The sequence below is a fragment of the Pecten maximus genome, chromosome 8, assembly GCF_902652985.1.
Source record: "Pecten maximus chromosome 8, xPecMax1.1, whole genome shotgun sequence".
Taxonomy (NCBI): domain Eukaryota; kingdom Metazoa; phylum Mollusca; class Bivalvia; order Pectinida; family Pectinidae; genus Pecten; species Pecten maximus.
The window spans coordinates 36,529,436-36,550,364 of record NC_047022.1 but is presented as its reverse complement, the minus strand read 5'-3'; the positions used below and the strand labels follow the sequence as shown (position 1 = coordinate 36,550,364).

Genomic DNA, 20,929 nt, shown 5'->3' with positions numbered 1-20,929 from the left:
GGGGAGATCACTCTAAAAAAAAGAGTGACAGCCGAAAAGTCAACAATCCGAGGCGAAAATTGGTTCGAAACAGGTCATGACATTAGTACTTATATTATTTTATCGATTTTCTTGAAATTAATTTCTGATTGTTTATGCATTAATGTCGTTTTCATAATCCCTTTGAATTGTTAAGATGAAAGTAAAAAATCACTACTGGTCATTACCGACATTAGGCAGCTTGAGTCTAGTGAAAGCTGACAATCGGATAAATATTGGCTTGGCCTTTAACATTTGTAATGCATACATTGGACCTGATCTTGCCTAAGTAAACGCTTGGAACTACATACAACTATCTAATCTCCACTGTCTGGTCAATATTTTAAAATTTATCCTGCAACTTGTGAGCAATAACTTTAATTTAAGGTAATGTAAAAACACATATTTATATATAAGCATATTATCATTGTTGACAAATTGTCTACAATTTCATCTCCGAGTGATAGGAATCCAGATGGTTATAGCGGCCCACTGTTGCTCTGAAGTACATGCAAAATATATATATGTTTTGTTATTATATATCATGCACACATGTATGTAAAATGAAGTTAAATTTAAGGGATGATTAAAATTAGCAGGCTAAGAGAAATTCCTGCTAGGCTGAGCTTGAAGGTGACCAAAAACACTTGCATTTAAAAAGTTAATTTTAAAATGTTATGCAATGGCAGGGGTTAGGGTACTCTGATATGATATTTACCAGACGACTCCTTATTGGAGTACCGACTGTACTATATGTTTCTTCACTTTTACAGCTGTACTTGCACCTATAATTATGATGTACATTGTATGATAAACTGAGAATTAAGAAAAATAACAATTACAATATTTCCCAGTACTAATAAAAAACAAAAAAACAAATGCTACCATTGGACCATCTCCATATCACAACTTACAATTTACTTTAATAGTTTCAACATCATTACAAGAGATTATTGTCACTGTCCTGAGTTTACCTGGTAGTCATAGTGTTCTTTTAAAACATTGAGAATTTGACACAAATTCAAGGAGATTTAAATAGTGTAGGATGTAACAAAAGCAGGAGTCATTGGTGGTTATAGGTTATGTAAGGGTAATATAAATGGTTCTGATGTTAATATCGCCTTTAATCTGCCTTGTATATATCTTCAGAATAAGATTGTCAGAAACTCAGGACTAGTGTAGAAGATGTTGTTTCAATTTTTCTAACATGTATGCATGGCTATGGAGGTTCTCTGCATGCTCTAATGTGAGAAGGTATGCATGCCGCCCTGATCATAAAGTTTTTTCTTGGTTCTGTAGAACTTTCATACCACATCTTTATAGACTCACTTTCTATTTAGACCATAACAAGAGGTATTGAATTAATAGAAGTTGATAACACCTATTTTCTTATCAATATACTGTACATACTTTATTTCAATAGACAAGAATAGAGCGACCATTAACTTGAATCAGATTGGGGTAAAACTGTACTCTGGTAATAGAAAATTCATTAATAACTTGCAGATCTATTTGTTACAGATGGAAGCATGCTGAGATGTACTGTACTATTTCCTAATCTGTTAGGAAAGGCTTTCAGTAACTCCAGTAGAGTGTTATTACCTGCCCTTTGTACAAATTCACCACCAGGTGGCAGGAAGATGGCAGCATCACGCCAGTACACAACCAAGGCGGTCATATTTGATATGGGAGGAGTTATAGTTCCGCCACCATTTAAAATGTTTGAAGGTAAATTACCATGTCACTTGAGTTGTGTCACAAATTTGGTAGAAATACAGTTATAATTAATTAAAGCCGCAAACTCCCAAAGAATTATATATATGTGTACATTTTGACTTTAATTCTTTACAGTTTTCAGACATTTATATATATACCTAACAAAATATTGTAAATCAAAAAGTGAGTAATAAAATGAATATAAAGAAGAGCAAGCAGAATTCAAATCCTTAGAAGATTTGTCCAAGTTATCTCTTATTGAAATTTAAAGACTGCATAAATTAACAACTATGATGAACTTGAAAGCATTTTCATCAAATATATAATAAAAATTAATACATGTATATTAAACAGAAAAAGATGAATTAACAAACATTGACATGATATTTCCAGTAAAAGAATAGCACACTTTTAAACATGCATCATGTGTTAACAGAGTCCTTGGAAAAATGCACAGGTGTTTAAAAAATCTTGTACCATCAAATTGAAACATTGGGTAAACACAATGGAAACAAAAAATCAAATATGTACGAAAGAAATTTTGAACCAATCAAACAACTTTGTCATAGTCCATTAAAACTTTCACATGTCCATGCAGTTTGTCTGACCGTTACTTATTATAAACACAAAAAAACTTCCACAATATAGAACTCATGTTTACAGGTAAAAGGTCACATGATGTATGGACCATACAACATAGAATATGAACATATCTATTTATAACATAAACATTATTAATTTTAGTTAACCAGGTATATGACCTACACCCCTCCCCTTCCTCTGCAGTTTTAAAAAGCCATCCTCCATAATATCCTCTTTAAAACAAAGTTGATAGTTATATATAATCATCATACATTTGATGTAAAACTAAAGAGTCAATGGCTATAATCAAATTTACCTCACAAATCATACAAATAAAAACATTAAAGGATAACTAGGTGTTAATGTGAAAGATTAGAGTAAACACATCCAGTATAAAAACGTGTAGAATAAAATAACACAGTCCAGTGTATAAACAATAACTTTATCATGTCACGCTTTCTCCACGCGATCCAAACAAGAGCATCCCATGTCCAATTAGGAGCAAGTATTCCATGCTCAACAAGGCGTTAAAGGTACTCTGGTCTCGTGCTGCGTTAAGGTACTCTGGTCTCGTGCTGCGTTAAGGTACTCTGGTCTCGTGCTGCGTTAAGGTACTCTGGTCTCGTGCTGCGTTAAGGTACTCTGGTCTTGTGCTGCGTTAAGGTACTCTGGTCTTGTGATCCAATCTGTAGAATTCCCTGGACATACTCGCTCTTCATGAGCTCTCCTGACTGCTGCCTTGTAATCTCTCATTTGTCTTCTTGGTGTTGGCACATGTGTTCTGCCACATCTTTTCCTGAACTGAAACGTGTACCACTTCATCATTCCCTTAGACTTGTTAGTCACCTAGCAGAGCTTTATGTCCGCTGTCACTTTCTGATGATGGTGTTTGTCACTACGAGGTGGAACAGACACTTGACTTTCATACGCTGGAGTATCGTCCTTGGGATGTAAAAATATACAAGTCTGGTATACCTACATGTAGTGGGCCCTCTGAATGATTATCAATGATGACAGATTGGTCAATATCTTCATCAAAGTCTACACATCAATCAATTAATTAGATAGATACCAATAACATGTCCATACCTACAAACTAGAATATGAACATTAATACAATAATGTATTTAATATAAATATGACCCTATTACATAAGCTTTGATGAAAGGAAATTATTTCAGAAGAGGGCTGTTGCAGTATTTAATTGCCCTAAAAGTTCATGTTAATTCAAGAGTTTACAGTTTTGATTTCAAATGTAATATAAACTTTTTTTTCCTAAGTGATTATTTCGTATTTAATAACTTTATTTATTTGATATTTCAGATTACGAGAAAGAGAAAAGTCTGCCACCAAAGTCCATTTCACGAATAATAATTGAGAGTGGCAGGCATGGATCTTGGTCCAAGCTGGAGTCTGGCGAGCTCTCAGTCACCCAGTTCTTTGATGTGTTCCAGAAAGAGTACTTTGACTCGGTTTGTTCAGCTGATATGATCATTTGTCCTCAGTTGTCTGAAATCACACAATACATTAGTACCAAAAGTCTTTTTCAAATGGTTTTATTATTGTAGTTAAAGATTTTTATTTTTGTATCTGTTTTTGTCAGTACATACATTACTATACTTCATATATTTCTTGATATATAATTTGCCAACATAATCAAAAGTGGTTCTGTTATTACAGTAACTGTATTTGTTTATTAAAAGAAATCTATCAACTATTAATGAATAGCTGAGATACTTTCCTCTGTATAATTTCACCATGTTCTGTAATTTATTACACAATAATAAGTAAAAATGGCAAAAGAAAATATAAAACTATTGTATTTCCTATGCTGAAGTATAAATGATTGATCATTCAGTAGGTTATTATGTTAACGTAGTTTGCATATGACCTTTATTATTTCAGACTGGGAGGAACATTGATATGGCTGAGTTATTTAGGGGATTCAGTAAGTACATGGGCACTCCCTACCCTCAGATGATCGATGCGGTTCAATGTGTGAAAGCAGAGGGACTGAAGACCGCCCTCCTCACCAATAACTGGCACTGGCCGGGGAAGGATTCCTCCAATAGTCTTCCTCTTGACCGCTCTCTATTTGATGTGGTAAGTTACTGGACCAGCTCAATAAATCATAGTACATCCTCATTTAGTCGAGATTTTATGTTGATAAATCTTCATTATGCTTTACATTTTGAATTAAACCTGGTTCTATTCAGTATATAATTTCCTACATGTATGTATACAGAGTTTTTAGATTTGAGAAGTGATTTCTTTTTTAAAATATTGTAAAATAGGGTGAAAATAAAGAGTCTTTATTGGTGATTAGATCGTCGAGTCATGTGTTGTGGGGATGAGGAAGCCAGACCCGCGGATATATGAACTTTGTTTGAAGGAGCTAAATGTGGCTCCACAGGAATCTGTCTTCCTTGACGACCTTGGTGGCAACCTCAAAGCAGCCAAGGCCCTAGGTATCAATACCATTAAGGTAAGTTATTTTAATATCCCACTACAAATTTCATGTTTCCATCTTGTTTTTGATGAGCATGTTTGGTTTTGATGCTGCTTGTAAAGAAAGGTAAAAGATGTAGGCACTTGTACTTGACTTTTCAACAATAACCTTTTCCTAGGTTTTTTTTAGACAGAGACAAATTTTACTAATAAGTTATAAGAGTTTACAGTGAAAGTTATTGCAATTGCATTAAGTTAGAATTAATGTTAAATAAAAGGAATGCATTACATAATGTATATAAATTATCAGTTTTCTTGACAGTTTGCCAGCTGGGTTCAATTTTTCATCCAGATAAATCAAAATTGTAGCCTTTCAAGCATATCAAAATAGAATTTTACAGAAGTCTGAGAGTATAAAAACTTACATTGATACAGGGTGATGTATTTTAATTCACACAATTGAGGAATCTTTGAGGAAAGAAAAATTGACTTCTAGGCTGTTGAGAGAAATACATGCAACACATTATTATGTTTATGTAAGATTGAATATTGGGTTCATTTTTCAGGTGTCAGATCCTGATGTAGCGATCCGAGAATTAGAACAGTTTCTTGGTCTGCCCCTCCATGGATATGTGCAGGGCACCATAGCCGTAGCAGAACACCTAAAGATTCCAATGGACAGGCTGGAAGACTACCTCAGAAATGTTCTCCACATCCAATCTACAGGTACAGAATATGATCTCTTATCTTCTCTAACAGCAATTCAGCATTAAAACTCTATGTAAGGATTGATTGTCAAATTTGTTGCTTGCATGGACTGATGTTATGAGCTGAAATGCATTCAAAACAAGTGCGATTAACTTCTTCTATCCTAAGTAAAACTTTCCATCAGCTAAAAAAAATACTTTCAGAGTTTAAAACCAGTGTTTAAATGTTGTCTGAAGTGTACAGATATCCATGTATGGTTAGTACATATGATGCGGATAAAATATCTTACAATTTCCTTCATGTTATATTGAAAAATTGGTTAATTTGAAATATTTTGCTGTTCCCCAAAGATTTAAATATAACCAGGTTCGACTGTGATTGATCACTTGCATTGTTTTCCAGAACCTCCTCATATCCGCTGTTTTGAGCATGGCCAGTCCAACCCTACATACTATGTATCTTATGGAGGCAAACAGCTTGTCCTTCGCAAAAAGCCAGTAAGTATTGACAAAGACCTCATTGTTATATTAGTGTGTCCAATTCCCTATACAAACTATATATAATAGTAAAAAATAAGCAACAGTTTCGTTATTATATGTTGCAAACAGAAAACACCTTCCCTGGCCTGGTGTTTTAATTTTTACTGTCTTGATCCCCATGGGTGTTTTCCAAGGTGGCGTTTCAAATTTCCTGCGATCCGCGTTAAACTTCCAATTTGATTGGCCGATGTTTTAAGCATCTCTGGGACCTTGCATGTAATGTTGACGTCTGCCAGCTCATGAAAGACTGATTTGCTTCTTACGATGAAGAATATTTGACAAAGACATTGAATGGCAGAGACCGCCAATGTAATTAAGTTTGTTGTTAGGATCGGGAAGATTATTTTGCAAATTCTAAAAGTCTACAAGATTAAAATTAGATGATCTGCAATCTTACAGTGACGAAAACTTGAACACTTTCATTTTAGTGCTGTGTTCTCAACAATTCAGCAGATAGAAGTAAGTCTTGTACAGCAAAACAATTACTGGTGGAGGCTGAGGGCAACAGCGATTTTGTAAGCACCCTCAACCCTAACTATCGCTCTGCGTCTGGCAATAGTTAGGATCTTGGGGGTGCTAACAAAATCGCTGTTGCCCTTGGCCCCAATCAATAATTGTATAATGTTAATATTTGCATGCAATTTTAAAATGACAAAATTTCCTGACTGACTAAATAAATAAAAAAAATAATAAACTTAAGGTACTTTTTATACTGCCTTTTCCCCTTTATAGCCAGGGAAGCTACTACCATCAGCCCACGCTGTGGAAAGAGAATTTAAAGTGATGCAGGCTCTAGGACAACATGGCGTGCCCATGCCTAAGATGTATGGACTGTGTGAAGACCCCAGGTAAGTTATAACAAATGAGAAAATTAACAAATTCAGCTTCATCCATGAAAATACTGCTAAGAGAAAATTAACAAGTTCAGCTTATTCATGAAAATACTACTAGAGAAAATTAACAAATTCAGCTTCATCCATGAAAATACTGCTAGAGATAATTAACAATTTCAGCTTCATGCATGGCTTCACTGAAAGATCCTTGTTTGTTTCTGATTGATGAAATAGAGGTGTTTTTTTCAGCGTAATTGGGACTCCATTTTATGTAATGGAGTATCTGAAGGGTAGGATCTTCATTGACCGCTCACTGCCTGGTATGACTAAAGCCCAGAGGAGGGAACTGTACTCGTGTATGGCGGACACACTCTGTCAAATTCATCGAGTGAACATCAGTGCTGCTGGTCTCGATGGCTTTGGAAAGAAAGGTCAGAAATAAATCAATACAACTTAGCTTTGTGACCTTGTAGTGGTTTTTGTTGACAATTTCCATTGTCTGTGAGTCTTAATTTCATGAATTTGATGATTTTCTTATTATGTAGCTGTTAATCTTCCATAAATACTCAACATTGTAAATCAAACTATATTGACACTAACAGTCAATCTTTCTGCTTACTTAATATAAAATTAACTTTATATTTGACAATTATCTTTACATAATATTAATAGTCAGTCTTATGATAATAAATACAAACTTTTTTTCTGGTTATTACAAATACTACTACCAGTAATTGTACATCTACCTGTAAGTACATCTACCTGTAAGTACATCTACCTGTAAGTATATCTATCTGTTAGTATATCTACCTGTAAGTACATCTACCTGTAAGAACATCTACCTGTAAGAACATCTACCTGTAAGTATATCTACCTGTAAGAACATCTACCTGTAAGTACATCTACCTGTAAGTACATCTACCTGTAAGTATATCTACCTGTATGTATATCTACCTGTAAGTAGACCTGTTGTAATGTTGCAGGTGAATATTTAAAGAGGAACTTCAGCAGGTGGTCACGTCAGTATGAGGCCAGTAAAACACGGGAGATAGAGTCCATGAACAAGCTGATGCAGTGGATATCTGAACACATGCCCACGGATGAACAAGTTACAGTGGTTCATGGAGACTTCAGGTATTGGAAGACATCAATGTGTGTTTGTTTTGTGTATCACCTTGTCAACAGCCAGTGTCGTTTTGATTTATCTGGCCCTTAAAAGCAGAGCTGAGTGATATAATGGAACATGATTAAAATATTGACGAAATATGGTCAGTACTTGTGAGTAATTAAGGGCAACTAGTTTTGTGTAAATGGTGGATATACTGTATGATCTTGAACCCCTCAGGTCTGAGGATGAAAATTCTTCAAAATATTTCTTTTGTAGGGATGATAATTTTGTCTACACCTCATACCTTAAACTTTTAGCTTTGTCTTCACAGCGACTCTATAATTAATTCACTTCAGAATCGCTAATCTTTGAATACTTCTTTCATTTCAACAAATTTTATTAGGTCATCTGACCCAAAGGGTCAGGATGACCTATAGTCATCGTGCTTCGTCCGTCGCCGTGCGCCGTGCGCCGTGCGCCGTCCGTAAACTTTTTCTTTCAAAATGCTACTCCTCCTTAACGCTTGGGTGGATTACTTCCAAATTTGGTTTGAAGCATCATTGGGGGAGGGCAATCATATTTTATATAAATGAGGCTGGTCTGACCCCTGGGACCAGAAGGGCGGGGCCCCAAAAAGGGAACTTAGGTGAATATTGCTATAAAATCCTACTCCTCCTTTACCCTTGGGTGGATTACAACTAAATTTGGTGTGAAACATCATTGGGGGAGGGCGGTCATATTTTATATAAATGAAGTTGGTGTGACCCCTGGGGCCTGAGGGGCGGGGCCCCAAAAGGGGAACTTTGATGAAATTTTGCTATAAAATCCTACTCCTCCTTAACCCTTTAGTGGATTTCAACCAGATATGTTGTGAAACATCATTTGGGGAGGGCGGTCATATTTTATATAAATGAGGCTGGTGTGACCACTAGGGCCTGAGGGGCGGGGCCCCAAATGGGGAACTTTGATGAAATTTTGCTATAAAATCCTACTCCTCCTTAACCCTTCAGTGGATTTCAACCAGATATGTTGTGAAACATCATTTGGGGAGGGCGGTCATATTTTATATAAATGAGGCTAGTGTGACCCCTGGGGCTTGAGGGGTGGGGCCCCAAATGGGGAACTTTGATGAAATTTTGCTATAAAATCCTACTCCTCCTAACACCCATAGTGAATTATTACCAAATTTGGTGTGAAACATCATTGGAGGAGGACAATCATATTTTATATAAATGAGGCTGGTTTGACCCCTAGGGCCAGAGGGGCGGGGCCCCAAAAGGGGAACTTTGGTGAATTTTTGCTATAAATCCTACTTCTCTCTAACCCTTGGGTGGATTAATACGAAATATAGTGTGAAACATCCTTTGGGAAGGGTGGTCATATTTTATATAAATGAGGCTAGTGTGACCCCTGGGGCCTGAGGGGCAGGGCCACAAAAGGGGAACTTTGGTGAATATTTGCTGTTAAATCCTAATCCTCCCTAACCTTTTGGTGGATTACAACCAAATTTGATGTGAAACATCAGGTGACGGCAATCATATTTTTTAATGAGACAGGTTTGACCCCTGGGGAAAAAAAGATGGGGCAAAAGGAGCGCTTAGGTTAAACATTTCTTAAAAATGCAATTCCTCCTGAATGCCTTAATTGATTACAACCATATTTAGTATGAAACATCATTGGGGAAAGGCAATCCTAATTGATATAAATGAGTCTTGTCTGACCCATTGGGACAGAGGGGCATGCCCCAAAAATGGGAACTTGGCTAAAATTTTGCTTTATGATGCTGCTCTTCCTGGACAAGATAAATGGATAAAAACCAAATTTGATCTAAAACATAACTGGCTGCGATAAATAATTTATGGTAATAATGCTGGATTGGGGTGTGTGTCCCTGCTGTAAGTGTAAGTGTTTGTCAGATGACCGTTAAGGCCCATGGGCCTCTTGTTTTATAAATAATACAAAAGGATTAGACAGCAGGCAAAGCCTGTATAAGTCATCGAATACTCAAACTGATATACTATATATAGAATACATCCCCTTTTCTTATTCATAGTGATCTGTTAATCAGGTCTATTCATTACACAGGCGTTCCACGTTGGAATTGGAAGTTGGTAGGATTTTACTGTATTATAAACACGATGTATCTCATAATGATAAGTTTTAAGAAAGAAAGTAAGACTATGTCCATTGTATGTGCATAAAAAGCAGATACAAATGAGATATTATTCTGAAGGTAAAATAGGTGAAATTTGGATCAGTTATGTCCTAACTTTTACAGACTTGACAACTTGATCTTCCACCCGGAGAAACCTGAAGTGATTGGAGTCCTAGACTGGGAACTCTCTACAATTGGAGACCCAATAACAGACCTTTTCTCAGCGATGATTAATTATTACATGCCAGATGACTTCTTCATGTTTGGAGGTAGGACATTTCGTAAAAACATGCCTGGGATATGAAAGCTACTGCTAATTAGCTTACAACATAAATTATTTTACGTAGATGCAGCAAACTCATAATTCAGAACTAATAAGATGAAAGTTTTACCGCTAAACTCACATACCGCCATCTGCCATCATATTTCGAGAACAAACGGTAAACATATATCATCTTGACCTCGTTAGTATTGCCAAATTGAGTCCAGAAGGTCGTGTGTTTATACGTTATTGTTACGTGACTGACTGCCGACTGACAGATAATTAGCTGTACACACTGTGAGCGCGTGTACACACATGAAATCAATGAACCATGGCTAGTGCTTTGTGGTCTTTCTTTGTAAGTTATGATGAATAAAACTCACTTTTGTGATACCGCTTCACGCTTTGTTAAAGTATCATAGGACTCTGTTACATTCACATTAGATTGGCATCCTATCTGTAATCTAATGACACTTCACTACAGATTGCTAATTTGAAGATATAAGTTTAAAAATGAAAAACAAATTCCATAATCATTAATTACTAGTTAAGATAATGAACCAATTGAAAAATACAGCAGATGGTGTTTTAAAAACAAACATACTGAATGTTACATTCCTTGTTTTATTTCATTGAAATCGAAATTATAATTATACATCAAATATATATGTATAACATTAGTCATTTGTGATAGGATGGCATTATTTACTTTGATTATGATAAAAATATAATAATAAGAAATAATAAGTGAATGAATGTGCATGTATAGCAAATGTATACAGAGAATTGAAACAAAGGTTAAATCAACCGATACGTGTACTTAAGAAATATGAATATGAGGAATATATCAATGATATTTATACATTGGCATGGTGAAATGAACCAGGGTCAAAATACCATAATGGTAAAGTGAACTGCGGTTGTGACTCCCCCCATGGTAAAGCCACCTTATTAGCTCACCTGCCCAAAAAGCTTGGCGTGGCATCCATCGTCTGTCCGTCGTCCATACGTCCGGCCATCTGTCCGGCCTGGCGTTAACTTTTCCATTTAAACAACTTCTTCTCAATAACCAAGAGACCCAGAGACCTAATACTGGGCCTGTAGCATGCTGGGGTGAAGGGCTACCAAGTTTGTTCAAATGAATGAAATTGACCTTCATTAAAGGTCACAGGGGTCAAATAGGCTAAAATCTATAAACCACTTCTTCTCAATAACCAAAAGGCCCAGGGACTTGATATTAGGCCTGTAGCATTCTGGGGTGAAGGGCTACCAAGTTTGTTCAAATGAATGACCTTAACCTTCATTCAAGGTCACAAAGGTCAAATAGGCTATAATTTTTAAACAACTTCTTCTCAGTAACCAAGAGGCCCAGGGACTTGATATTGGGCCTGTAGCATGCTGGGGAGAAGGACTACTAATTTGGTTCAAATGAATGACCTTAACCTTTATTCAAGGTCACAAAGGTCAAATAGGCTATAATCTTCAAACAACTTCTTCTCAATAACAAAGAGGCCCAAGGACTTTATAACGGGCCTGTAGCATGCTAGTGTGAAGGGCTGCCAAGTTTGTTCAAATGAATGACCTTGACCTACATTCAAGGTCACAGGGTGAAATAGGCTTAAATCTTAAAACAATGATGATGCAATAGCCAAGTGTCACCAAGACCTGATGTTAGGCCAATAGTATGCTGGAATGAAGGACTAGAAAATTTATTGACATACATAAACCTAGCTTACACTTATATTTGAATAAAGTGGTAATCAGCATAGTATCTGTAGAAATGACCTCAATCAACTTCAAATTTGCTGTAGAGCCAGGTGAGCGATACAGGCCCATTGGGCCTCTTGTTAATAGTGCTAAGGCTTTATTTATTGAAATGATGAGTATTATCATTATTATATTGCATTAACACAGTGAAAGTTATAGGGCTCTGTACCATAATTTCAGGTTGAAAATAAGTTGTTTTAAATATTATAGCAAGGTTTCTTGTTTGATTTCAGAGACTGGTCAGGTGGATATGCAAGCACTTGGGTGTCCATCAGTGGAAGAGTTCGTTGCAGAGTACAGTCAGAAGATGGGAATCCCTCCAATTGACAACTGGGACTTCTATGTGGCTTTTGGACTTTTTAGATTCATTGCTATTATCCAAGGTGTCTACAAGAGGGCCATTTCTGGTGAGTATAGTACAAACATCTCCATACACGTACGTACAAGAGGGCCATTTCTGGTGAGTATAGTACAAACATCTCCATACACGTATCTACAAGAGGGCCATTTCTGGTGAGTATAGTACAAACATCTCCATACACGTACGTACAAGAGGGCCATTTCTGGTGAGTATAGTACAAACATCTCCATACACGTATCTACAAGAGGGCCATTTCTGGTGAGTATAGTACAAACATCTCCATACACGTATCTACAAGAGGGCCATTTCTGGTGAGTATAGTACAAACATCTCCATACACGTATCTACAAGAGGGCCATTTCTGGTGAGTATAGTACAAACATCTCCATACATGTATCTACAAGAAGGCCATTTCTGGTGAGTATACTACAAACATCTCCATACACGTATCTACAAGAAGGCCATTTCTGGTGAGTATAGTACAAACATCTCCATACACATACGTACAAGAGGGCCATTTCTGGTGAGTATAGTACAAACATCTCCATACATGTATCTACAAGAGGGCCATTTCTGGTGAGTATAGTACAAACATCTCCATACACGTATCTACAAGAGGGCCATTTCTGGTGAGTATAGTACAAACATCTCCATACATGTATCTACAAGAGGTCCATTTCTGGTGAGTACAGTACAAACATCTCCATACACGTATCTACAAGAGGGCCATTTCTGGTGAGTATAGTACAAACATCTCCATACACGTATCTACAAGAGGGCCATTTCTGGTGAGTATAGTACAAACATCTCCATACATGTATCTACAAGAGGGCCATTTCTGGTGAGTATAGTACAAACATCTCCATACACGTACCTACAAGAGGGCCATTTCTGGTGAGTATAGTACAAGCATCTCCATACACGTATCTACAAGAGGGCCATTTCTGGTGAGTATAGTACAAACATCTCCATACACATATCTACAAGAGGGCCATTTCTGGTGAGTATAGTACAAACATCTCCATACACGTATCTACAAGAAGGCCATTTCTGGTGAGTATAGTACAAACATCTCCATACACGTATCTACAAGAGGGCCATTTCTGGTGAGTATAGTACAAACATCTCCATACACGTATCTACAAGAGGGCCATTTCTGGTGAGTATAGTACAAACATCTCCATACATGTATCTACAAGAGGGCCATTTCTGGTGAGTATAGTACAAACATCTCCATACACGTACCTACAAGAGGGCCATTTCTGGTGAGTATAGTACAAGCATCTCCATACATGTACTTACAAGACGGCCATTTCTGGTGAGTATAGTACAAACGTCTCCATACACGTATCTACAAGAGGGCCATTTCTGGTGAGTATAGTACAAACATCTCCATACACGTACGTACAAGAGGGCCATTTCTGGTGAGTATAGTACAAACATCTCCATACATGTATCTACAAGAGGGCCATTTCTGGTGAGTATAGTACAAACATCTCCATACACGTATCTACAAGAGGGCCATTTCTGGTGAGTATAGTACAAACATCTCCATACATGTATCTACAAGAGGGCCATTTCTGGTGAGTATAGTACAAACATCTCCATACACGTATCTACAAGAGGGCCATTTCTGGTGAGTATAGTACAAACATCTCCATACACGTATCTACAAGAGGGCCATTTCTGGTGAGTATAGTACAAACATCTCCATACATGTATCTACAAGAGGGCCATTTCTGGTGAGTATAGTACAAACATCTCCATACACGTATCTACAAGAGGGCCATTTCTGGTGAGTATAGTACAAACATCTCCATACACGTACGTACAAGAGGGCCATTTCTGGTGAGTATAGTACAAACATCTCCATACATGTATCTACAAGAGGGCCATTTCTGGTGAGTATAGTACAAACATCTCCATACACGTATCTACAAGAGGGCCATTTCTGGTGAGTATAGTACAAACATCTCCATACACGTATCTACAAGAGGGCCATTTCTGGTGAGTATAGTACAAACATCTCCATACACGTATCTACAAGAGGGCCATTTCTGGTGAGTATAGTACAAACATCTCCATACACATATCTACAAGAGGGCCATTTCTGGTGAGTATAGTACAAACATCTCCATACACGTATCTACAAGAAGGCCATTTCTGGTGAGTATAGTACAAACATCTCCATACACGTATCTACAAGAGGGCCATTTCTGGTGAGTATAGTACAAACATCTCCATACACGTATCTACAAGAGGGCCATTTCTGGTGAGTATAGTACAAACATCTCCATACACGTACGTACAAGAGGGCCATTTCTGGTGAGTATAGTACAAACATCTCCATACACATATCTACAAGAGGGCCATTTCTGGTGAGTATAGTACAAACATCTCCATACACGTATCTACAAGAGGGCCATTTCTGGTGAGTATAGTACAAACATCTCCATACACATATCTACAAGAGGGCTATTTCTGGTGAGTATAGTACATACATGTCCATATGTAATGTTTACAATGTGTTGTACCCGGTTGATTCCGGGATAAAGCGTGTTAACAAATAACCAAATACAGCTACGTACTTTCCTAGCAGCTGCCAACACTATCTCAATTTGAAATACCTAATTAGTAATATATACAATGATTATGATAAGTAATATACAACGCATACTTCCAGTCTGACGCATGAGCCCTAACGACATATACACAGTATGCTGTAGTGCTGGTGCGTTATTTTCCGCACGGTTGTGTGTACCCTAGTTATCGCCACCACGTGCACAGTTCTACGCACAAGCGGTCGTATTAATTGCCGCAAAGACCAATGTATAACTGTGCACCACGTCCTGTGTACACTGGTATAACTACAAGTCTTGTATACGCTCATGCGCCACTCGCCAAACCCTGCACATGTCGAAAAGAGCGATGCACCAACTGATTGTATGAAGCACGTCTTCAAGACTGGCCCCTGAATGAGAAATTTCTTGGCCTTTTATACCCTGTCAGAACAGGAAGTCTCGCTCTGGAGGAGAAGCCTAGTTCATATTTATCCCAATCATGGTTCACACAGCATTTGTAACAGTAGGGTACATAAATCACAGTCATTTAAAGCTCCGAATTGACATCGACAAACACAGAAGTATTTACAGTTACAACAATAAAGGTAAGGCTATCTGAGCCTTCTAACTTATACAACTTTGATTCGCCACACTACCCATGTCTCCGATGAAACTCGTCTTAAGTTCGACAATAATTAATGAAACAACAGAATAAAACTAATTTACATTGATGTACATTGTACAGCATGGATCATCTAGCCCTTGAATTCAACATAGTGATCTTTGTATCTACCAGGACGCTTCCTAGACCTAACTGGTCTAGATTCGTTGCTTTGGACTGCATTCTCTGACTCCGCATTTGATTCTTCGTCAGCGTTGACTGCTTCAGCTTCAGGAATTTCTACATTCTCTTGCTCTTCTACTTCCTTATGCTGATTACTGCTGGATTCCTAGCCCCGCATGCGGTCACAATGGACTACTTGTGGTTTTCCTCCGAGACCACAGTATACTTCATACAACACCTCTGAGACTTTTCTTAATACTTGATAAGGACCTCTCCAAAATGAAGTGAACTTCTTGCCTTCTTGATAGGGAAGTATACAAACACTTCATCGTCAGCTCTAAACTTTCCCCATGAGACAGAACAATCATGATATCGCTTCTGTCGTTGAACTGCTCCAGCTATGTGTATCCAGGGGTGTGCTCGTTTCTTGCACAAGCATCATCAAATTTTGGCAAACATCCGGTAGTCTCGTGGACTGATGAGCGATACGCCATCATAACATATGGTATATGTTGGTCCCAATCTCTGTGCTGATCCAGGGCCGCGGTGGCCGAGTGGTTAAGGTGTCCCAACACTTAAACACTAGCCCTCCACCTCTGGGTTGCGAGTTCGAAACCTACGTGGGGCAGTTGCCAGGTACTGACCGTAGGCCAGTGGTTTTTCTCCGGGTACTCCGGCTTTCTTCCACCTCCAAAACCTGGCACGTCCTTAAATGACCCTGGCTGTTAATAGGACGTTAAACAAAAACAAACAAACAAACTGTGCTGATCCTCTACATATGTGCTCAACATAGTGGCTAGGGTTTTATTGAAACGCTCCACCATACCATCTGATTGGGGGTGGTAGGGAGTCGTTCTCGTTTTGGTGATTTGTAACAAATCACACATTTCTTTGAAAACCTTCCCTTCAAACTGACCTCCTTGGTCGGAGTGGATGTATGTAGGGACTCCAAAGCCACTTATCACCTCTTCAACAAGAACGGTAGCAACGGTTTCAGCCTTGAGGTCCGGCATAGGAACTGCCTCTGTCCATTTACTGATGTAATCAGATATGACTAGAATGTGTCTGTTTCCATCCTCAGTTTCTGGTAGATCAGTCATGATATCGAGTGCAATCCTCTCCATGGGCACACCTGAATGTACAACTTACATTGGGGCTTTTTTCGTCTTTGACAGATTTTTCCGTTTGGTGGACTTCGCACAACCGGCGATGTACGCTTGTACATCTCTTTGAAGTCCGGGCCAAAAGTACCTCTGTCTTACTTTTGCTATGGTTTTGCTAATGCCAAGATGCGCACCAGAACGGTCGTCATGTAGATCTTCTAGTATGTTTCTTCTCTCCGTCAGGGGCACAACTATCTGTTGTAGGCTGTACTTTTGTCCTGGCAGTGTCCAAGCTCTACATAGCAAGTCTTGGTGTATAGAAAGCCATTCCCATTGACTCCATAAACACTTCGCAAAGAAGTTGTGTGCAGTAATATCCTTATCGGACGGCTTCTCACCCATTTCTATCCACTTTTTCACGAGTTCAATGTCTTTGTTCTCCTATTGTCTCTGCAGCATCGTATGGGAGAGCCGATGTAGCGGTTTTGCAATCGCTGCAAATCCCTGAATAAAAGGCCCGTAGTAGCTGCATATACCTAGGAAGGACTGTACATCGGTCAGATTCGTAGGTCTGGGCCAATCTTTAACCTTAGCTATCTTCTCGGGGTCGGTAGATACGCCTTCTCCTGAGGTAATGTGTCCTAGGTATGCGAACCATTTAGAAAACAGTGTACATTTCTTGGCTTTGAGCTTTAAGTCCCGCAGCCTCAAGGCAATCAAACACTTACTCAAGGTTCGCAATCATGTCCTCAAAGGTTCTACCAACAATGATTATATCGTCCAAGTTGATCAGGCAAATCTCATAATGCAAGCCAGCGAGAACACGTTCCATTAGATGCTCAAACGTGGCTGGCACATTGCAGAGACCGAACGGCATGACGCAGAACTGAAATAAGCCTTTACGTGTAGAGAAGGCTGTCTTTGGTCTATCTTGTTTATCGAGTTCCACTTGCCAGTATCCCGAGAACAAGTCAAGTGTTGAAACCATGCGTTACCTGATAGATGGTCAAGCGATTCTTGGGTTCTGAGCAGTGGATATGCATCCTTAGGTAACGGCATTGAGCTTGCGTTAATCTACACAAAACCATGTTGTCTTATCTTTCTTTTGAACTAGCACAATGCCAGACAACCACGGCCCTGTAGATGGCTCAATTACCTTTTTCTGTAACATGCTTGTCCACTGCACCGGTCATATGACCTGGTACTTTGCGCCATGGTTGTTTTATCGACTGCGCATCTCCAGTTTTTATCTGATGTTTCACCAACTCAGTACGTCAGAGGTCCAAGTCAGATGACGCAAACAGATTTCTTCTTTTAGCTAAAAACAATTTTGCCTTCTGTATCTGATCCCCTGTCAAATGCTCGCGAGATCTTTCCAGTTGTTGATGTAGCTGCTCATCAAGGTACGCCATGTCCACCAACGTGGTCCCATCGGTGGTTTTACGAGTTATACGCTCCACCGGTGGGAGCTGTCCAACTACTGTTCCTCCATATATCATCTGTGGCTCTTCAGTAACATTCATCAGTCTTACAGGAACACAATTAGCTGTAGCACAAGCCACCAATGCCCAGGTCTATGGTCCTCCCTAATCCTGTCAAACACAGCCCGTGAAACTATGGTTACCGTAGATCCAGTGTCTACTACAAGTTTCATTTCCACGCCCTTGATAGTTGTCTGCATCGCAAGCTCGCTAAGTCCTGCGCTGTGAGCTGCATCCGTTTTATGCATAGGTTTCCCATGCAGTGCATCAGTTTTACTGTCCGCCTCATTTGTTAGCTCAACGGTTACTAGTAACCGAGAGCTAATGCTGTCACCCCGGCGTTGGCGTCGGCGTCCCACCCTAAAACTTTAAAGTTTTTGGGATCAGTTTTTGGAAAGCTTCTAAGTCCAAAAGTATACACCTCACACCCTTCTAATTTGGTTTATACATTCATTAGAGGTCTAGGAGTAATGTTATGGCAAAATCATGCAGAAAAAAATTCTGTTTTTTTCGCATTGTACCATTTTGTGAACTTAAGTTCTTTAGCACCAAAATCCACTTTAAAGTTTTTGGGGTAATTCCAAAATTATTCTCTCACACCCTTCTAATTTGGTTTATGCATTCATTAGATGTCCAGGAGTGATGTTATATCAAAATCATGCAAAAAAAAAATTTACCATTTAGTGGACTTCGGCACAAAAACCCTCTTTAAAGATTTTTGGGGTAAGTTTTGGAAAGCTTGAAAGTCCACACCCTTCTTATTTGGTTTATACATCCATTAGAGGTTTAGGAGCGATATTATGTGACGTACAATTTCAAAATGACATGCTTATACATACATAAAAAATGAATGCATAGTGTGATTGCTGCCGCCGGTGAGCTTTCGCAATCATTGATTGCACTTGTTTTTATTTTTTTGTTATTATTCTTTGTTCTTTGTTGTGAAATTTAAATATCAAAATGTACTTATCAATAGCCTGAGGTAATTTACACCTGCGCAAGCTCATGTGGAACATCCCCTAAATGCAACAAAAAATGTTGCGAAGGTTTTTCACGCACTTTCTCCCTTATTTTGGATGTGGAATGAGGGAGATCTCCCTCATTAGAGGTTACAGAGGTTGACATGTATGCATCTAGGTAGGGTGTGTGTGAAGGGACGGGTCCAATATCAAATATTCTTTGCCTTTTTTTATTTGTATGTATCAGATTTTTATTAAATGATCAATATACTCAGGTACATGTAGTTATATTATTATTAAAGTTATTAAATAGATTGTGTACCAGAAAGCTACATAGTAGCTCTGTTAACTAAAGGAAAAAGTTTACTTTCATATCTGCATCCGGGAGATGGATCCCAAAATTGGAGAGCATGTGTAAAAATGGGAAAATATTTGTGAGACGTTTGAAATGAGACTGTTTTGTCATGATCACTAAAGTACTGTTGTGAACATTATTGACAACCCAACTCGGGTTACAACGGTCTACAAAGACGTCAGTGAACGGAGCTGTAAAAACCTGTGTGTTCCCTGAAACGCTAAACTGTAGACTGACTAGCAATAGAGCTCTCGCTAGCGTAACTCACTTGGCGAGTTGTCTCCTAGGCATTGATATGTCCATAAGACAACTCGTCCATTTCACCACAGTATCCAGGTGAGTGATGCAGGCCCTCAATGCCTCTTGTTTACATGTTTCAGAACTTGGACTAGACATCCAAAAAAGATTAATGGTCAAATTTATAAATAGTTCTTGCTTAAATACATTATCATTTACCAACTTTTTGGAAATACATGCAAAATGAACAGCAATGTACCAAGAGGAACCAAATACGCTGGGATATATAGAAACACTTACGTCTTCACAAAGATATGAAGAGAGTGTGCGGGAAAACTGGAAACTGTGTTCAGCTGCTGAAATGTATAATATGTTTCATGATGTAGGTTTATGACATTGAATGCTTATTATACAGTATTTAAAAACTTACTGAAATAAGAACACACTGGACATGGAACATCTAATTCACTCAAAATCTTAATTGAACGTAACCATGCCACAGGGGATAATCAAACTTAAGATACTCATTAATACTTTCATGTAGTCAGGGTTCAAAGGTCAAGCTTACTTTGGGTCCTATAACAAAATAAGATCCAGGATAAGATATTTGATGTGAGACTATAGGGTTCATTGCAGCTCCACTTTGTGGTTTATTCCTCGTATATTTCCACCGGCAAAAATCATTCTACTGGAATTAGCAAATATTTGTGTATCTGCTGTGTACTTTGTGGTTTTAACGGTCATTGTCAATGATACCTACAAATATAGATGTACAGTGGATACAAAATATTTATACATCAGTAAAATTAGGAGACATAAATCCAACAACACAATTCCCTTGGCCTGAGGTATGTGTTATCACAGCTTACCTATGGATTGCTAGTATATCAGTGGGTCAAATTCTGGGACACTTCTCCACTTGCTGTCAGGGAACGGGGTCATTGTGAGGAGA

At 38.3% G+C, this 20,929-nt stretch overlaps 1 protein-coding gene across 3 annotated transcripts in view; it reads left to right on the top strand.

Moving 5' to 3' along the window:
- Positions 1 to 8: 8 nt before the first annotated feature.
- Positions 9 to 20,929, top strand: part of LOC117333376 (acyl-CoA dehydrogenase family member 10-like) — a 34,445-nt gene continuing 13,524 nt past the window's right edge. For 2 of the 3 annotated variants that reach the window (XM_033892641.1, XM_033892643.1), the window contains exons 1-12: positions 9 to 73; positions 1,540 to 1,746; positions 3,640 to 3,788; positions 4,222 to 4,419; positions 4,643 to 4,801; positions 5,331 to 5,490; positions 5,875 to 5,969; positions 6,744 to 6,859; positions 7,094 to 7,275; positions 7,828 to 7,978; positions 10,231 to 10,376; positions 12,370 to 12,543. In XM_033892641.1, coding sequence (XP_033748532.1) covers positions 1,548 to 1,746; positions 3,640 to 3,788; positions 4,222 to 4,419; positions 4,643 to 4,801; positions 5,331 to 5,490; positions 5,875 to 5,969; positions 6,744 to 6,859; positions 7,094 to 7,275; positions 7,828 to 7,978; positions 10,231 to 10,376; positions 12,370 to 12,543 — 1,729 coding nt within the window. In that variant the 5' untranslated portion in view covers positions 9 to 73; positions 1,540 to 1,547. Of the gene's footprint in view, positions 74 to 159; positions 406 to 1,539; positions 1,747 to 3,639; positions 3,789 to 4,221; positions 4,420 to 4,642; positions 4,802 to 5,330; positions 5,491 to 5,874; positions 5,970 to 6,743; positions 6,860 to 7,093; positions 7,276 to 7,827; positions 7,979 to 10,230; positions 10,377 to 12,369; positions 12,544 to 20,929 lie in introns of those variants that run through there. The other variant, XM_033892642.1, reaches the window with a different exon arrangement.